The 18703-nt window shown below is 41.0% G+C and overlaps 1 protein-coding gene across 1 annotated transcript; it reads left to right on the forward strand.

Annotated features, from left to right (window-relative positions):
• The first annotated feature begins 1911 nt into the window (after positions 1–1911).
• On the forward strand, positions 1912–6414 carry zfp36l1a (ZFP36 like 1 zinc finger CCCH-type a). Its single transcript, XM_084742526.1, has 2 exons — positions 1912–2134; positions 3193–6414. The coding sequence occupies exons 1-2, from the start codon at positions 2084–2086 to the stop codon at positions 4252–4254; spliced, it is 1113 nt and encodes a 370-aa protein (XP_084598652.1). The 5' UTR covers positions 1912–2083; the 3' UTR covers positions 4255–6414.
• Positions 6415–18703: the final 12289 nt, after the last annotated feature.

An 18703-nucleotide genomic window follows, 5' to 3' on the forward strand; every position in this document is an offset into this window, starting at 1 on the left:
ACGATGGGACCACAATAGATTTGTATAGGTTTCACTCTTCTCTCTGCAGCCCGGCTCTTTCATATGTGGCTGCAAGCGTCATTGTGACGGGTTGTGGTCAACTCTGGTGAGATCACTCATATATCAGGTTATCGCCTGGCTGATGGAATGACACATACATCCACATGCACATATTCAACACAACAGAGCAGCAGCATTATTATACCTGCTGGTAAGGAAGAGAAAGACGCGCTTAATGGGGAAATAGTTGTGGTGGAGAAAGAGTTAAAAGCCCTTGCTGCCTGAATTCACCGGAAAGTCCCACTAGTGACGTTACAGTCCAGCAATTAAGAGTAAATTAATTACAGAGTAGTGGATAGTAGCTGAAAGCCTGAGGATAGTGAAGCGCCTCCCAGTAAACAACTCCAGACTGCTTAAGTACCAGACTTCCTTATGAAAAATCAGGAAATAAGGTTGTAGCCTACTTAGTTTCACCTCTGAACTTCAAAATCTACTGATAGACTTAGTTTTATTTTTATTTATGCATTTAGCAGGTTGAAGGTTAGACACTAATTCTCTAACAGTTACTAGAGAAGACATATACATTATCCTGAGTGTAATAACTAACTTTTTAATTTATAAACCAATGTATATACTCCCCTGATTACATAATAATCTGGTTTCCTATAGAGATAAATAGTTATTTTCACAGTATGTTGCTCAAAAATAAAAGTCTAGAAAGTTTTGTCCCCACAGAGTGAAGCACATGAACTTGTAGTGAATGTAATTTTTGCCTCTGGACTTTAAAATCTACTTACAGACTTTTATTAACATAGATGTACTTAGCATATTAAAGTGAAGACACTAATTCTCCAGTAAAGTTAATAAACAGGACATGTGCAGTCTCCTAAATGTTTTAAGTAACTTTCCAGTGGTCTATACTCTCCTCACAAACTAATAATCTGGCTACAAAAATTGAAAAACTGAGCTATTTTTATGGTATGTTGGTCAGAAGTAAAAGCTGTCTGCTTAGTGTTCATAATCTCAAACAAACTGACAGATCACTGCAAGTTTCGTCCCCACAGAAAGAAGGAAATAAAGCTGCAGCCAATGTAATTTTGTTTGTGGACATGTATATTCAAATTAAGACGCTATTTCAGAACATGAGTATTATCATAAGTGTAATAAGCAACTTTTTAATATTTAATCCAGTGTGTAAACTCCCCCGTCAGACTAATAAATGGCTTTCTATGGAGATAAAGATTAAAATCTGGGTTATTTCTATGATATGTTGTTGTCTGTTTAGCATTCATGGTCTCAAACAAACTGACAACTGCAAGTTTGTCCTCACTGAAAGAAGGAAATAAAGTTGCAGCCCGGACTTAAAAATCCACTGATATATACTTAGTTTTATTCAGAAAGATTTACTCCTAAAATAAAGTTGGTACACATTTCTCTAACAAAGTTAATAAACAGAACATGCACATTATCCAAAGTGTCATATGTGACTTTTTAATGTACAAACCAATGTCTGTACTCTCCTGTCAGACTAATGATCTGGCTTCCTATAGAGATCAACATAAACCCCTGAGTTATTTTCAGAAATAAAAGCTGTTTTCTTTAACAGAGTTAATAAATAGAACATGTACAGTATTCTAAGTGTAATAAGTAACTTTTTTAAATGTATAATCTAATATCTAAACTCTCCTAACAAACTAATAGACGTGTTTCCTTAAGAGATAAAGATAAAACCCTGAGATATTTTCAAAAATAAAGGCAGTCTGTTTGGTATTCATACTGCGTGCAACAGTGTAGTAATCTCAAACAAACTGACAAACCACTGCAAGTTTTGTCCCCGCAGAAGAGGAAGAAAAAAAAAAAGTTAACTGAAAGTTAACGCCCAGCGCTTGAGGCTCCTCCTGCAGAGGATTATAAAGCAAATGTCGGGGCTGGTGCAGGGCAGAGGGGGAGTTCTGCTGGGTCAAAAAATACACAGGAGCTGCAAATCAGAAACTCCAGCAGACCTGCGCAACTTTCTAACAAGCACAGTTTGTTTTTTTTTTATTTTTAACTACTTTTTGAGTTGATACTGGTCGCTGCAAAGATGACCACAGCCGTGGTGTCGCCTTTCTTCGACTTCGACGTTATGAACAAGGTAGCTTTTCAACTTTTTTTTTTAATGCTCTCTGGTGTTTTCTGTGAACTCTTGTTAGCCTGTTAGCCGCTGTGGAGGAATGATGAGCTGCATGCCCGCGGCCCTCCGCCGCCGTGACGCGCCTCAGTCTGGGGGCTGTCTTGTTTTGATGTTGCTTGTTTTTGCGCTTAGTTTTGATCGACTGTTGGCTTATTTTTACTTGTTGTGTCCGGTCAAAATGTCGATGTTGGTGTCTTTAAAGTGTGCCGAAGCCTGCCGCTAACTTTAACATTAACGTAAGAGTTGTTTAAATGTTAAAGTTTGACATATTCAACTTGTGCCACATCAGCGAGGCTAAAATTTATAGTTTTACTTACCGGGTCCGGTGCAGTTTCTCCAAATGAGGGCAGTTTGCGCCACTTTTAATACTCCTCACAAAGCAGCCACATGCTCGCTAATCATTGACCAGATTTGTCTGGCTTTTGCCTACTATTGCGCCTATAAAACCATTCAAAAGATTAACCGTGTTTAATGTTAATCTAGCTCCCCGGCTAGTTAACGTCAATGCACTCTTTGCGTTTGCATACATTTTCATGTTTTCGGTGTCAGATTTCTTCATTAAACAGCGTGTTTTTTCACCCTCTGGTAGCTTTTATACTCATGTAAATCAGTGACTAACCAGTCATCTCCTCCGGTTGGGAAGTGTATTGAAAAGCAGCTGAGTTTTTCTCTTGTAATTCAGCAGGATGCTTTGCCACTTTCATTATCTTTCAAATGATGCAGCCTCTTTGTAGCCACTAGCGGCCCTCTGGCCTCTCATGTGCTGCTGCTCCATTTACTAAACAGGCACACATTCCTAACCAGGGCAACTTGCCAAACCAGCTGCTGTTCTATAGGCCTGTATCCGCTCATGTTGTCGGAGCCAAAAAGAACACAGTCATGCAAGAGGAGGCTGTGGGGTTTTTTTTTTCTCTCCAGCCCACCAACTCGCCCTAAAATCAGGACCACATTGACTGTCAGTCTTGGTGATACGTGTGGAATATTTTCTCTAATGATTCCTATTCTTTGTGTGTCTGCAGAACAACAAACTGCTCAGCTACAACAACAACCTGGGTGCTCCCCATCCCATGTCTGTCCCTTGCACTGGCACCAACGTGCCCATCTCCAGCCCCGCCGGAGCCCTGCTGGACAGGAAGGCGGTGGGATCTCCCTCGGTGGGAGGCGTGTACCAGCGGCGGCACTCTGTCAGCAGCACAAAGTTCAGCCAGAACCAGTTTCTGAACAGCCTGAAGGCAGCGGACCACTCCTCACTCATCTCAGGGGTTGGCAATGCCAGCAACAACAAGGAGAACCGCCTGCGCTCCTTCTCCGAGACGGGCGAGAGGCTCCTCAACAAGTGCCTGGGCCCTGCCAGTCCCACCAGCGGCGGCAGCCAAGTGAACTCCAGCCGTTACAAGACGGAGCTTTGCAGGCCCTTCGAGGAAAACGGTTCCTGCAAGTATGGTGACAAATGCCAGTTTGCTCACGGAATCCATGAACTGCGCAGCCTGAGCCGCCATCCCAAATACAAAACTGAGCTGTGCCGCACCTTCCACACCATCGGATTCTGCCCCTATGGCCCTCGCTGCCATTTCATCCACAACGCCGAGGAACGCCGTGGACCTCCCCAGCAGTCCTCCCCTCTTAACTCTTCCAACAAGATGGAGCGGCCTCGGCTGCAGCACAGCTACAGCTTCGCAGGCTTCTCCAGCTCAGCTGGGCTGAGAGACAGCCCCACCTCGGTCACCCCTCCACCCATGTTCTTCCCTGACGAGGTCCCCGACTTGCCCAGCAGTAACCCCTTCACCTTCTCCAGCCAGGAGCTGGCCAACCTGTTTGGGCCCAGCCTCAGTGCCGGTCCTGTAGGCACAGAGCCCAACACTCCTGCACCACCCTCTCCAACAAGCATGCCTTACTATTTCAGACCCATGTTGGAGTCCCCTCAGATGTTCGAGTCTCCATCCAGCCCTCCCGACTCGCTGTCAGACCAAGAGGGCTACCAGAGCAGCTCTGGAGGCAGCCTGAGCGGCTCCGAGTCCCCCACGCTGGACACCACCCGCCGCCTCCCCATCTTCAGCCGCCTCTCCATCTCTGACGATTAGACTGCACGTACCCACCAGTGACTTTAAAGTTCGATGACACAAAGAGAACACGGCACTCCCCTCTACCTCTGCCCCCTTTTTTTCCAACGCTTCCCTGCTTCCCCTTACACAAGTTAGCTCCTCGTTAGCATTGTAAGGACGTAGTCAATTAAGGGAACTCTCTTGAATAAATCATTTCACCCCTGTCAATCCGCACAGCAAGTCTGAAAACGTACCCTGCCATGTGTCATAGTGCCAAAAAAAAGGAGAGGAAATTGAACAATGAAAATCACAAGAACAAGAATTGACTGTTTCGCCAGGTGCCACTTGTTTTTTTTTTTTCTTTTCTTCTTCTTAATTTTTTTCCTGAATGTGTAGCAGCACAAGTGGCCTTGGAAAGGGGAGTGCCTTGCACTAGCCCCCTCCCTCCCTTCCCTCCCTCTTCCACCCCCTCCACCTCCACCTCCCTGACAATACCACTTCCCCTGAGCTAGCTAGAGGGTGCTCACTAACTTAACTGTAGATCTACCGCAGCCGTTTTTACAGACTGAGTTAAGACAAAAGGAAAAAAAAAAAATAAAGACCCTGAAAAGATATGAATAGTTTTTAAAAAAGAAAAAAGTGCCTGGGGCGGTTTCTGCATGTGTTTAAGGGTGAATGGACTACTGTTTGTTTTTGGTTGTTTCTCATTTGCCCCCCCCCTTCCTCCACCTCCCCCTGTCACGGTTCTCCTCAAGCCCCGTCTTATGTAATTGTGGACTGGGTGAGTCTGCAGGAAGGACTTTGAACTGGAAGTTGGTTATGTTCCCCCCCCTCCTCCTCCTGCTCCTGAGTTTTCTCCTCCTGTTGCTGGTCACTGGCTTTTTTTTTTTTTTTTTTTTGGGAAGGAAGTCTTGATATCAAACTGATCATTAAACCTGTAAGACTTTATCCCACCTCTCAACCCCTCCCCCACCTCCCCTCCTTCATCCTCGACGATCTGGGGAATTCCAGCATTCCCATGGTGCAGTTCCTGCGACTTGACAAGATCGGATCTCCAAGCTATTTTACTTTACTTCTTCTCCCCTGCTCCGAGTGAGGAGCACTCTGTACTCATTACATCCCCCCTTTTTTTTGCTTTTCTTTATTTGATAATTATTTTTTATTAATGTTATTATTACGGTTATTATTGTTTGAAAAAACTTTCCAGACAGAAGGTTTGCTTGTCACTGCTTATTTAACTTATCAGAACATATTTATTGGTGATCATATGCATTTTTTGTTAATTTTGTTTTGTATTTATCTGGATAATGAACAATAGAATATATTTTCTTTTATGTTAAATTATGATCTTCCATATTAATCTAAAGATTGTGAAGACGTTTTTGTCAGTTTTTCCTTTTTTCACAGTTAATATATTGTACTTCAATGACTTTTTGTTCTGCAACTACACTTTGTCAAAATGAAACTTAATTTAAAGCAAAAAAAAAATGCAAAAAAAGTTGTTTTGCGTTTTGATTATTTATTGTACTTTTTTTTTCTTACTCCCTCTTATTGGACTGCAATTCCATCTAAACTAGATTTGCTTGTATTCATTCCTGATGTTTCCCCTCCACATTTTACAGTAATCTGACAGTAACAGTAGCTAACTGTTATTACATCGATGGTGGAAGTAAAGGGGTGCTAAATAAAAGACCTCTCACATCACTGGTTTTAGGAGAGTCTCCAAGTTAGACTGGTTATGTTGAAAATGAATGAAATGCCTGTTATTATTACAAGCAATAGCTGTGACCAAATGGGTTGAGGAAAGGTTATTATTTTGTTTCTCTTTTTTTATAAATTTGATTGGATGCTTGATGCACTTGCTTGGCCCCCCCTCTTGACCATTGGAAGTGCCTCGTTGAATACATTCCAGGTAGCTAAGGCTTTCTCTGCCTTTTATATTTGATAATGGAGGACGATTAATCTTTTTTTTTTTTTTAAAGTCACGTGTTCTGTGTTGCCTTCAAGTGTTTCCGGGAGAGGTGAACAGATTTTTTTGACACAAAGAAAGTAAAAACAGTTGAATGTATTTTTTCAGCCATGTTTTTTTTTTTCACTACAGTAATTTCTGTGAGTTTATATGAAAACCTGTTTTTTTTCCTCTTTTGTAAGTATTGATTGCAGTTAAGTCAATAAACCCCATATTTTTGGAAAAGTTAATCTGTGTTATGAGTTGTGTACAAGGGTTTTTATAGATGCTGCTACACTGCTATACAGCAAAACCCATGATGCACATGGATGATGCTGCAAAATCATATTTACATATTGGGGTTAAAAATCATGTCAAATGCCTATTTTATAAATACATTTCTTAAGGAAACAGCTACAGCAAATACCCATTCAAATTCAAACTTATTGTATAAATTGGATTTGGTTACTTAAAGGAGAAATCTAACATGTACAGTAATAAATAATAAAATGACCACAATATGTCATCAGACCAATGAAATACTTTAAACACCCTTTGAAATTTCTATTCTGGGCTAGTATAATTGTTTTTTGTTTGCCTGTTTTACATAAATTATAAATCAAATTAATGTTGAATGTTTGCAGAATGAGTGAGTGTCGGTTTATGAGTTGTAAGAAATCAATAATCTTTCTGAAGGAGCAGAGGACTGTAATGCCTAAATTGATCAATATGTTAATGGAGTCTGGCAGGCAGTCACTGAACTCAAACTCCAGAGTGTGTAGTTTCAAAACAGCTGGTTGTTGTTTTCAGGATAACAGGTTTAGCTTCACACCGAGAGATAACTGACATTTGGACCGTTATACTCATTTTTGCATGCGCAGTTGTTATTGCTCCTATAATATCCCAACTTCCAGTTGAACCTCTCATATGACCTTATTTTGGGTGAAGAGACTGGAATTTTTTTTTAACATTTACATAATTCAGGCCTTCAGGGAATTAAGTCATGCCAAAGTTTTATATCAGATTTTCATACTTTGAGACACACCCCATAAATCCACTCAAAAATCATGGAAAAAAAGATGCTCCTTGTAACTGCAGAACTTGAGAATCGTCACTTTTTAAAGTTTTCTTCACTATCAAAGTAATCCAGTTCTAGTTGTCTGTACATCCATGGGTAAATTACAAAGAGGAACTGCTAATAACTGATTCGACATACTTTTAATAATGATAAGTTGATAAAATGTCAACAAATACAAGCTGAATGAGAAAAAACAGGGCTCAGGTTGTAGCCCACAGCTAACTAACAGACACCAGAGCAACATAATACTTCACTGTCACTGTTAAAAACTCCTGCTTCATATAAAGGGCCAGAATATGTTTCCAAATGTTATATATTTGAAGATAAAATCATACATGGGAGGAAATGAAAAATGAAAGAGCCGCTGGCTGTGCTTCTTCTCTGTGCATAATGCAGAACTAAAGGGAGTTTCACTGTGGTGGAAGTTGATTGGTGAGCTGCACAGAGAGCAGTCAGGGGTATTGACCTGGAGATGATCAAACTCTTATTGAGCAGGTTTTGGTTACGCAAAGACATGAAACTCCTGGTTTCAGCTGAAATATTGATCGGGAGGCTGTAACCGTAACGTTTCCAAGAATAAAAAAAGTTGTGATTTGCGGAGGTTATCACCTGACAAGTGATCCTGAGGTTACGAGCAAACTGATCAATAAGTGTGTGAGGATATTCCTGGTAGATATGGGATAAATATTTGAGTCATAGATTGTTATCAAAATATAAAGCACATGTTGTTGATTTTATATATTTTTACATAGATAAATAAATGTAGATAACCATCTCAGAGGGGTATTTGATTTCAGAAACAACACACTGTAGCTTCCCCCTCATACAGTCCTGAAAACATCCACTCTGCTTCTGCTTTTGCTCGCTGTCTGGACACTTCCGTCTGTCCCTGTTTATATTCTCTCAGATTGCAAAAACGAGCCGGAACAGGAACTCCCTTCCCTCCATACAATGGTGGGTGCTGACCCGTCACAGCTGACCCGAGGAGGCCTCCTTGTTGCTTTATTCCAGGGAACCCGGGCCTGCTAGATGCTTGTCTTGTTCCTTCACTTCCCCCCCCACCCCCCCCCCTCACAGCTCCATCTCTGAACAAGCTGCCTGCCTGCTGAGAGCCTGATTTTACTTTACTTCACCCACATCTCTGCTCTGCATACCACTAAGTTAACAAGGAAACAGCCTAGCATGCATTGCTTATTTTGATATTCACAGGTGCATATGCCCAGCGAGGGGTTGATTACTCACTATGGTTTCATTTTGTATCACACTATTTTTTCTTTAAAGCAGAGAACGTTACACACTCCACAATGTGCATACAGCAAACTGATAAAGTATTCATGACATTCTGCTAATAAAATCTTCCTTGCATTTTAAAGCAGCGATCAACCACAAATGAAGAAGAAGTCATAATGCACGGGCAAGTGGGTTACATAAATGTAGCTGGAGGAGTTTCTTTTAAATGACTTGAAAAGGATACTCAGGATTATTTGGTACTTATCCCTCATTAGTGTATTACCTGCAGGAGATGGCAGCTGGAAAGGTCTCAGTTTGAACTTTTGCAGATGCAGTAGCACTCTGAATTAGCATTAAATGTAACTTATTGTATTAAAAGTATACTTTAGACTTTCTGAAGTAGGATTGTATCAGGTATTTATCCGAAAGTATTACCTACAGTAGATTCTATTGTTGTTTTAAGCCACATAAAAAATAACAGTAGTGAAACTATGTTATATTTAGAATTTTGTCACCACTTTACCTGGCAGTCACACAGGAAATTGTCGTCATATAAGCCAAATATCAGTCTCTCCAAACCAACCAGATGCCATTGGCGAAATTAGTCATTTTACTTCACAGAGCATGGGAGTTGCTGGATTACCGTTGCCTCGGTCACTTTATTTATTTGTGTTCTCATGTGACTTTGGTGTTTTAAAAGGTTAGTTCACATTCAGCAAACTCACACAGTAACACCAACAAATTAACCATTCAAGGCAACGGTAGATCAGCAACTCCTTTCTTCTGCAAGGTAAAATGACTGATTTCACCAATGGAGTTTGGTTGAGCAAGAGAGAGTGATATTCGTCTTATATAATGTAGGTAAACAAACAGGCCTTATTGGTTGTCTTGTGTCTTGTTTGGAGTCCTACAGACCACAGGCCCTCTTCAACAGCTCAAAAACATACTTAATATTATTTTATCAGGTTTGTAATTTATATATATACATATATATATGTATGGAGAGAGAGAGAGAGAGAGAGAGAGAGAGAGAGAGAGAGAGAGAGAGAGAGAGAGAGAGAGAACTGCTTATAAACATGACATATTTCAGAAGTCCAGTACAAATAATTACTTCTGTTTGTGGTCTCAGAAACACCAGATGTAAAAAGGGTGTTGACTAGAGTTGCAAATTTTGTGTATTTTCCTTAACTTATAGCTGAAAACATATTTATAAGCTACTGGATGCATTTCTTTTCTTGTTTTTTCTCCTTCCATGTTTAGGTTTCCTTTCAATAAATGACTCCACCAGGCAAAACAATCTTGAAAAAATTACTGCCATTTCTAGACTATCAATTAATTATTGATTAATATATTTTAATCAGTTACATTGTGATTAAAATGGCAATTAATTATTAACAAGCCTGGTGTTGACAGTACTTTTTATGCAGCACTACCTCAAGTAAGTCTGTTAGGATTTCTGCTATTGTAGTTTTGTAACCTCATCACTATAAGAGATGACATTTATTTGTCTGTGAATGACAGGTTAGATATATTTGTTCACAGTCCAATACTTCCTAATTTGATGAATAACAAAGCTTATGGTCTTGTTATATTTTTAAACTAATGTGCACACCTAAAGGAAAGTGTTACCACTTCAAAACCTTTCTACATTTTTGGTTTTAATAAGATCAGAAGAAAAGAAAAACAAGGTAAGGTTTCCATATCTCAGACTAAACCAGGTGATTATTTTCCTTTCTTGCTGCACCTTTTCAGAAGCACTTAAAACTGCATGCAGTCTGAGGGACATGAAAGTGGGCTGTTTCCTGTTTGTGCGGTGTGCGTATAGAGGCACCTTGAGATGAAGCACCAGGAAGTGGGTTTCTGAACGTAAAGCAACAGGTCTAAGGGTGGTGGAGGGAGGGGGCTGCCTGCTCTTTGATATGTGGCAAAAAAGTGAAAAAAAAAAAACTTCCATTACTTCATCACATTTTACAGCAGGTTACTTTCCAATATGGAAACAGTAAGGTGACACAGATCGAGTTTGTGGTTCATTCATTGCTTCCTGCTCAACAGGATAAAGCAGGTGTGTAGTTTTACTCTCATAACCCAATCTTCACTCACCTTTAACCCGCACGGTTGAGCAAGAGAGTGTCGGCGGCGTGTACACTTTGTAATTGTGTTATCAGAGGCAGGTTTACCTCCTTGTTTGAGAAGGAGGTGAGCAAATAGTCCTGGATGTGCTAACTGTGCTATTTTTCTTATCTGCACTCACAGCTGAGAGCGGCGCTAGCTGCAGCCCTGCATGTGTGCATGAGTGTGTGTCACTGCAGGGTGACAGGTGATGTGGGAGGGATAATTAATCACCAAACAAGGGCTGAGGTCAACAACTGAGTGAAGAGGTTAGGTTAGGGGCTATTCAGAGGCCGCTTTGTCCGTAGAAAACAGAGAGGCACGATTAACCTCCTTCAGACACACATACCAGAGCTCACAAACCTGCATTAGAAACACCCACCCAGGCCGAGGGATTAGATGCCCCTCTGTGGAGTGAAAAACATTGCGTGCGTGGTGATCAAACTGAAAGCAAAAGTTTGACATTTTCGGATAAATTACTCACTTAGTATTAGTCATTTACTGGCACACAGATGACAAGATTCACCTTCATGTCTGTGTGCCAATTATGAATGAGCTTAGCTTTGCACAAAGACTGGAAACAGAGGGGAACAATTAGCCTGGCTCTGTCCAAAGGTAACAAAATCTGCCTGCAAGCACCACTAAAGTTCACTAATTAAACCTACTAAAAGGAGTTTATAACTGGTTATGAAAGCCTGAGTTTAATACCGGTGCCTCAATATGACCTGCATAAGCAAACAAGAGCCTGTGTTTACATGACTGGCCAAGTTATGTTGGCCAGTTAAAAAGAAGTAGGGGGGAGATTTATATTTAGATCATTTTACTTTTGGTGTTATTTTTGTCATTATTGCAATGGAAACTTGCACACGTGCTTCCACATATTTAATGTAAAAAGAGAATACAACAGAAAATACTTCAAAATAAAAGAAAAGAAGTCTGTTAAGTCTGTGTTTGTTGTCCTAGACAGGACAGGAAGATACTCTATGTAATGTGTAGTAATAACGACACATTTGTTTTGCAAACCAGAGCGATGAGTCAAATGTCAAGCTGTGACAAACCAACCATGACAATGACGAATGAAGTCACATTTTTGACATTTACTGTTTCTAAATTATAGCAACATATGCTCGCTATGCAGGTGTCATGCTAAGACACACCTCAACAAGACCTGTGTCTGTCACAGATCAAACATTTGGCTTGTTTTAAGTCTGCCACCGGCTCTGATGAGCCCGTCTTGCTTACGTATAGTGAAAGTACACCTCCTTTATCTTCTGTCTGCACCTCTGTGCTCTGTGGTTGATTTGTCTCTGGCTTCACAGGGGGGGTTGTGGGGGAGTTTACAGTCTTGTTTTCCCAAATATTGAAATTCTTAACTTAATTATGGGGATGTGTTTTATAATTTGTGCTAACAAGGGGCCTTCTCATCCCATCTCTAATCCCTTCCTGACTATTATCACCCTGTAGCGTATATATTCCACTGTTTGGGAAGTTTACCCTCTGAATACAAAACAGTACAGATTACTGACTTTGAATGACAGAGAAAGTAGAATACCAAAATACTTTCAAACACTTTCATTTACTTTGATGCCACCTCAAATGATTGTATTGCAGTTGTGGTGAACAGAAGCTTTCTCATTATCAGTACACTCTTAGAAATAAAGGTTCTAGCTAGAACCATGAAGGGTTCTTCAGCTTGTCCCCATAGGAAAACCTTTGTTGGTTACTGGTAGAAGCTTTTATAAAGGTTCCACTAGGGACTATACTTAGAATAATCTGTGAAAGAACCCTTTAACAGGTTCCAAAGAAGATTCTTCTATGGTGTAACCCATCTCTGGGGGTTCTATCGTTCCACCTGCTAAGCAAGCTTAACAGGAACACACACAGGAGGTTCTACCAAGAACCCTTTTGTAATTCAATGGTTTCATCTAGATGCCTGCCAAGGGGCTCTACTGAGAACCCTTTATATTCCAAGGGTATCCACAACCCATTCAAGGGGTTCTAGTGAAAATCCTTTTACATTCCAAGGGTTTTATTTAGAACTCACTTAGGCCATCTTACCGAGAAGTATATCAAGAGTACTTGACGAACTCTTTCTTCCAAAAAGGGTTCTTAAGAAGCAAGTGGTTCTGGGTGGAACCTCAGCTCCTCAGGAAGAACCTTTTTTGGAACCCTCATTTCTAAGAGCGTCCTATTTGCAACCTTACAATTTCCCCCTACAGGCGTGTTTCTGCGTAATCACATATTTCACAAAATATCTCATCTGATTATGATGCTTTAGCCGTAGATTCAGGCTGTACGGTGTTTACTCTCCGTATATGTAACACTCGCTCCATATGTGCACTTCCCAGTCACGCATTTTGCTCCGCCGCCTGCAGCAAATGGCAGGCTTTATCTTTGTAGGTCTACGGCTATATGTGTCACAGTGAGACTGATTGCAGATCAACAAAGACAACAGTCACAACCACTCCCTGATCCTGTGGGTTTAACCCAAGCACTCCGCAGCCCTATTATCTACGCGACTGAGACTATGACACACCGCTCACCGAGTAATGACCATTAGCCCGGCCGGGATCCAGTGTCACATGTGCTTTTCTCCCCCCCCCAGGGCTAAGTGGCAACCCTTGACCTGTAAAAGAAAGGAAGAGAAAACACATATGCGTTGAGCAGAGGAGCGGAGAGGTGAGGAGGCTTCAGAGCAGAGCGCTGGTGATGGCCGTCTGACAGGTTGTGGAAACACACCCTTCCACTCCTTAGTGTGACAGAAAAACAAACACCGAGCCACTAAACTCTCGCTGAGCCCCGCGCTAATGGACAAGCGATGACTTTTTCCCAACGAGACGCGCCGGCCCGGTGGAAACAGGAGACAGGGACTGACCAATGGTAGAGGGCCAGTCCAGAACCTGACACTGTTGTGCTTTGGGTTTCTGGTCCACTGGGCCGAGTGAGTCACCCCCTCAGCTCCTCTGAGTGCTCAACCACTTACCTCTTCCTGTCTCATGACTCCCAGTGTCGTGGCCTGATGGGAGGAAAGTGGCCTCGGTTAGCAGATCAACACCTGCTCTGCATTTTCACCTATTTACCTCACAGGATGTTATAACAGAAACAGACAGCTTATAACAACTGGGATCTTATTTTTGTAGTTTTGTGCATTTTAAAGTTATCGCAGAGATCAGGGAACAAGGCAACATCATTACAACCCAGTGTGACCTGCGAGGAACACAAGTCCTCAGGTTGTAAACAAGCCTACACTTTAGCCAGATTATCAAAACCAATGGTTCCAACCTTTTCTGCTCATGACCCTTTAAACCACATGCTAAATCCGTCCCGCCACCTCATTTTATGTGGCCTGCAAGAGCATGCAAAGAATTTATTTTGCACAATACAATTATATGCTGTTTTACAACAATGTCTGTAAACTACGAGTTCCAGAATCAACCTGATATTTTTATATACTGATACCGTAACCTAATAATAGCACCCTTTTTGTTAATTTGATGTAAGAGTGACAAAACGCACATATTGTGCTTTTCAAACAGTAACAAACGACGTAGTTTAATGTCACGAAGCAGCGTGGGATCATTTAAGTTGTTATCTTTATGGTTAACCAATGACTGCTGCAGATGAAAATCCGTCTGACATGACTCAAGTTGAAGTTATAGCACACAGCGGTGAATAGGAAACACACTGTTACCTTGAATAAATTACGGTTTTATCTGGGTTTGAGCATGGTTGAAAGCATTTGGGATAATGTAAGCGCACAACTCAGCAAAAGACATCACATATGTCTAGTATCATCCAAAGCGTGATTTTCCACTTCTCAATACTTGTTAGAGGCCTGAAGAGGTAAACTAGACAGACTATTAAAGAAAAACATCAACAATAAAGATAATTTTGTGTAATAGAATGTGGTTGTTTCCTTATTCTTACCACATTAAGCATCTGGTAACCCCCTGTTGTGGTTAATATTCTTCAGCTGAACCACTTTTTTTTTTAGAGGTAAAACTAAAAGTGTGCAGACCTGACGTATCAGTAAAAATCCCCTATTGGGCAATTAAACTACAATGACAATTAGAGCAACAAGGTCAAAGCTGAAGCAAGAAGTTGGTCTTTAAACCATGATGGATGCTTTTGTAAAAAGTCTGGGTAATAATTCTATCGGTGGTCCTTGTTTTAGCTTCCAAATAAGTCTGGCTCACCTGGAGAGAAGTTTTAAACCTTTATGATCATGTGACTGCCATGTTTCTTGCTCTCTTTTTCATTTGAACTTCATTGTTATTTTATTTCACCAGAAGTAAAAGACTCATTGACATAAAAACGCAGCACAGATCACACGGTTGCAGAAATAACACAAACAAAGAACAATAAAAAATGAAAGTAAGGAACATATTACAAAATTATAAGACAGGTGTACCAGCTTCCAAGTAATTCTGATCACTTTAAAAACACTCATTGAGACCAGCTTCCAAAGATTTAGGCGGTTTTGCAATTGATTCCAGGGAAGTGGTGAACACCCTTTTTCCAATTCAGTACAGTGCCGCAGTGTTCCCAGATCTCAGCAATTAACTTCCTGAATAAAATGTTATTATTACCCCGAGAAATGGTGGAAGAAAACATGATAATTTGACAAAAGGTTGTGCAACTTTTCTTTGTGTTTCTAAGCTTTCCACAAACACACCATGACTGGGACAAAATTTGCATCAAGGTACCTCACACACGGAGGAGAGATTAAGCAGCTTGCTAACTCCTCACTTATATCCTGAGCGATATAGTGAATGAGGTTAGCTCGAAGCCACTGAAGCGTGCTAAAGCTAAAAACAGCACGTTTCCTCACACATGACTCTCAGTTTTGTTTTGCAGCATCTGTTTCCTCTGGTGGAAACGGCAGCAGTGCGAAAAAACAACCTCTTTCTCACTTCTTAAACGCAGTTTTCAGTTTCCCATCAGCTCAATACTGATTTATATGACCTCAGCACACACAAACACACACACGCACATACACACACACACACACACACACACACACTCCTATAATATAAATAAACACACTCCTACGCCTGCAAAGATATGCACTAGTCCATGATTGTCCTGTTTAGTTGACTAACCAGTTGCTGTGAGTCACTCAGGCCTCTTAAGCAGACAGAAGATGACATCAGTGATAGATTTACAGGAAGTCCTCGCTGCGTCTTGTACTGAGGCCAAGTCTGCTGCGCCATGCACAGATGACCATCTTGAATCTGGATCTAACATCAACAGCAGTCGCATGATGTCGATCAAAAGATCAAAATTTAAATTACGCAATGGTGAAAACAGGATACTTTCAAGGCCACAAATGTTACAAAAAACTGACAGAGTGAGTGTGACAGAAAGACAGACAGAGAGAGATAATGAGTCAGAGAGCACGAAAAGTCTAAAGTCATCCCTCCTGCACTCTTAGAAATGAGAGTTCCAAAAACATTCTCCCTGAAGGGCTGAGGTTCTACCTAGAACCATTTGCTTCTTTTTTGGAGAAAGAGTTTGCCTTTGTCTTCTTTGTAAGACTAAAGGTTCCATTTCCATTTTGGTTTAATCCAAAGAACCCTCTTTAGAAGACAGAGTTCTTCAAAGATTGGTGAAATACTTAAAGAACTCTTTTGCCAAGGGTTTGTACCATAACATAAAAGGGCTCTTGGCAGAACCTCCTCAGTGTGTTCTAGATAAAACCCTCGGGATATAAAAAGGTTTTCTGTAGAACCCCCAAGTGCTACATAAAACCCCTGGTATATAAAAGGGATCTCAGAAGAACCCCCCTGAGAGCGTTCTAGATAAAACCCTTGGAATATAAACAGTTCTCGGCAGAACCCCCTGAGTGTGTTCTTGACCAAACCCTTGAAATATAAAAAGATTCTCTTGAAATATAAAAACAGGTTCTGAGCACATTCTAGATAAACCCCTTGGAATAAAAAAGGTTCTTTGTAGAACTCCTGAGTGGCTTCTTGGTGGCACAATTAGAAGGTGGAAAGGTTCTGTATAGAAGCCCCAGAGAGGGTTCAGGGTGGAACCATTACACCATAGAAAAGTTCTCTGTAAAAAGGAGGTTCTGGATGAAACCTTTCACAGATGGTTCAAGGCATAATCCTTTATATTTTGTTCTAGTTAGAACTCTACAAAAGGGTTTCAAGTGGAACCTTTATAAAAGGTCCCAGAAATGGTTCTCCTATGGGAACAAGGCAGAGAACCCTTTATAGTTGTAATGAGCTTGTTTATTTCTGAGAGTGAGGTAATGTAACCGTGTCTGTATCATTTTCTTGTTTGAGTTGTAAACAAGGCCTACATATCTGGCCTTGGGAGGTTAGGGAATAGTTAAAACTGAACTCTGTCTCTTTCTGAGTGTGTGTGCGTGTGTGTGTGTGTGTGTGTGTGTGTGTGTGTGTGTGTGTGTGTGTGTGTGTGTATTTCACAATGATCTGCTGGCTGAGGCTCAGAGAGACGAAGATAAGAACTGACTGTGAGAAACCGCAGATCTAACACCCACTCACTAAGAAAGAGAACACAGACACACACGGGTGTACACGGAAAGCACACACACACACACACACACACACACACACACACACACACACACAAGGCGTACGTGCATGCATGCTCCAGCTCGTATGTAAGTCTGAACACACACAAAAAACAGCAGCAGCGTCCTGAGGAAAGGCTCATTTTAACAGTTGACACTGGGTTCCCTCTGGGACGTACGTGGGGCTCCTCATGATTGAGGAATTTAGCTGTAAAAACACAACAGAGATTATTTGCAAGTGTCTGACTGCCGCTCAGATTTCTCAAGGCTTCCATCGAGATAAGGCCCGGCCTGAAAACCTGTCCTACGCTCACCCTCGAGCCTCACCTGCTAACCTGCTGCAACATGCACTCGCACATTTAGGCAGGAAAAAAGGATTAAGCGTAACTTTGCACAAAGGCTGTTAGTAATGCTGGTGTCAGGATATTACTAAACCAACAAACACAAATGTGGTGTGCCCACAGTGTGCTGATTTTACCAGAGACCTTCTGTAAACGTAATCAGAGGGTGACGGACAGCTGACTCAATTTAAGATTATTATTATTTGACTATTATTATTATTATTTTTAGACCTGAGCTGTGATTATAGTCCAGAGTGGTAGATTTGAAAGTTAAAAATTAGAATTGAGTCAGACTTCAACCATAAAAATGAGGACTTCAGACACAAAAACATTCACAGCAAGATCATGAGTAAGTAACGCAATCTCCCTCCATTGAAAAGTTGAATTCATTAGCATAAAATACACTCTTGTTCATGTGTGACTTCTTGTGGTAACTAATTTTAGCTGATGTTAGCAAACTTTAGATAGATTATGCTGGCTAATCTTATTTAATGATGTTTATGCTCTTACACTATGATTTCGTAAGTACAATTCTACACAGAAAACAAGAAGTATAATTGAATTTCTAAGCAATAAACCACACAGTTTCTTAGTTCAACAGACGGGTTTCAGTGAGAGATGTATTTGTGACTAGGGGGCAGAAAGCAGGCTTGTCCACACAGCACAACCAGCGTTGCTAACAGTTTAGCAACTTTTCAGACCATTTTAGTGGTTTTACTTCTAAAAAGATAGTAGTGACAAGTTCTAAAACAGCGTAGGGTTCTCTTTCTTCCTCTCCCTCACTTCGGCCGCGCTGGAAGGCAGGAGGAAACCAGAGAAACCAGACTTGGCCTGAACAGTGGTCTCACCAGAGTTTTGCAAATCAAGGGTTCCCTTCTAGATATGACCCAAGACCACACTGTGAGCTCGTCTCTCACTCTTTCTCTCTGGATATCTGTCTCAGTATGTTATACAGAGTTGATATATTGGTAACCTGGTCATTTCTCACGGTTACTGTAATCGGTGCCAGCCATTTCGTCACTGCAACAGACCTAGCTTGCTGTCACATGTGTTGCATGTCTTGTACAGGATGTTTACAGTAGCTGTCTTTTTTTTAAATGTGGGAGGCTGTAAAGTAACCTTATTACAAAGGTTTTTAATTTGAGTTAAATAGCTTATTGACATAAATGATAGGTCCATGCTCCTGATATGGTTAATAGGGGAATATAAATAAGCTCAACAACCAACAAAAATCAGGT

This window comes from Lutjanus erythropterus, chromosome 18 (assembly GCF_056507025.1).
Source record: "Lutjanus erythropterus isolate fLutEry1 chromosome 18, fLutEry1.hap2, whole genome shotgun sequence".
Taxonomy (NCBI): domain Eukaryota; kingdom Metazoa; phylum Chordata; class Actinopteri; order Lutjaniformes; family Lutjanidae; genus Lutjanus; species Lutjanus erythropterus.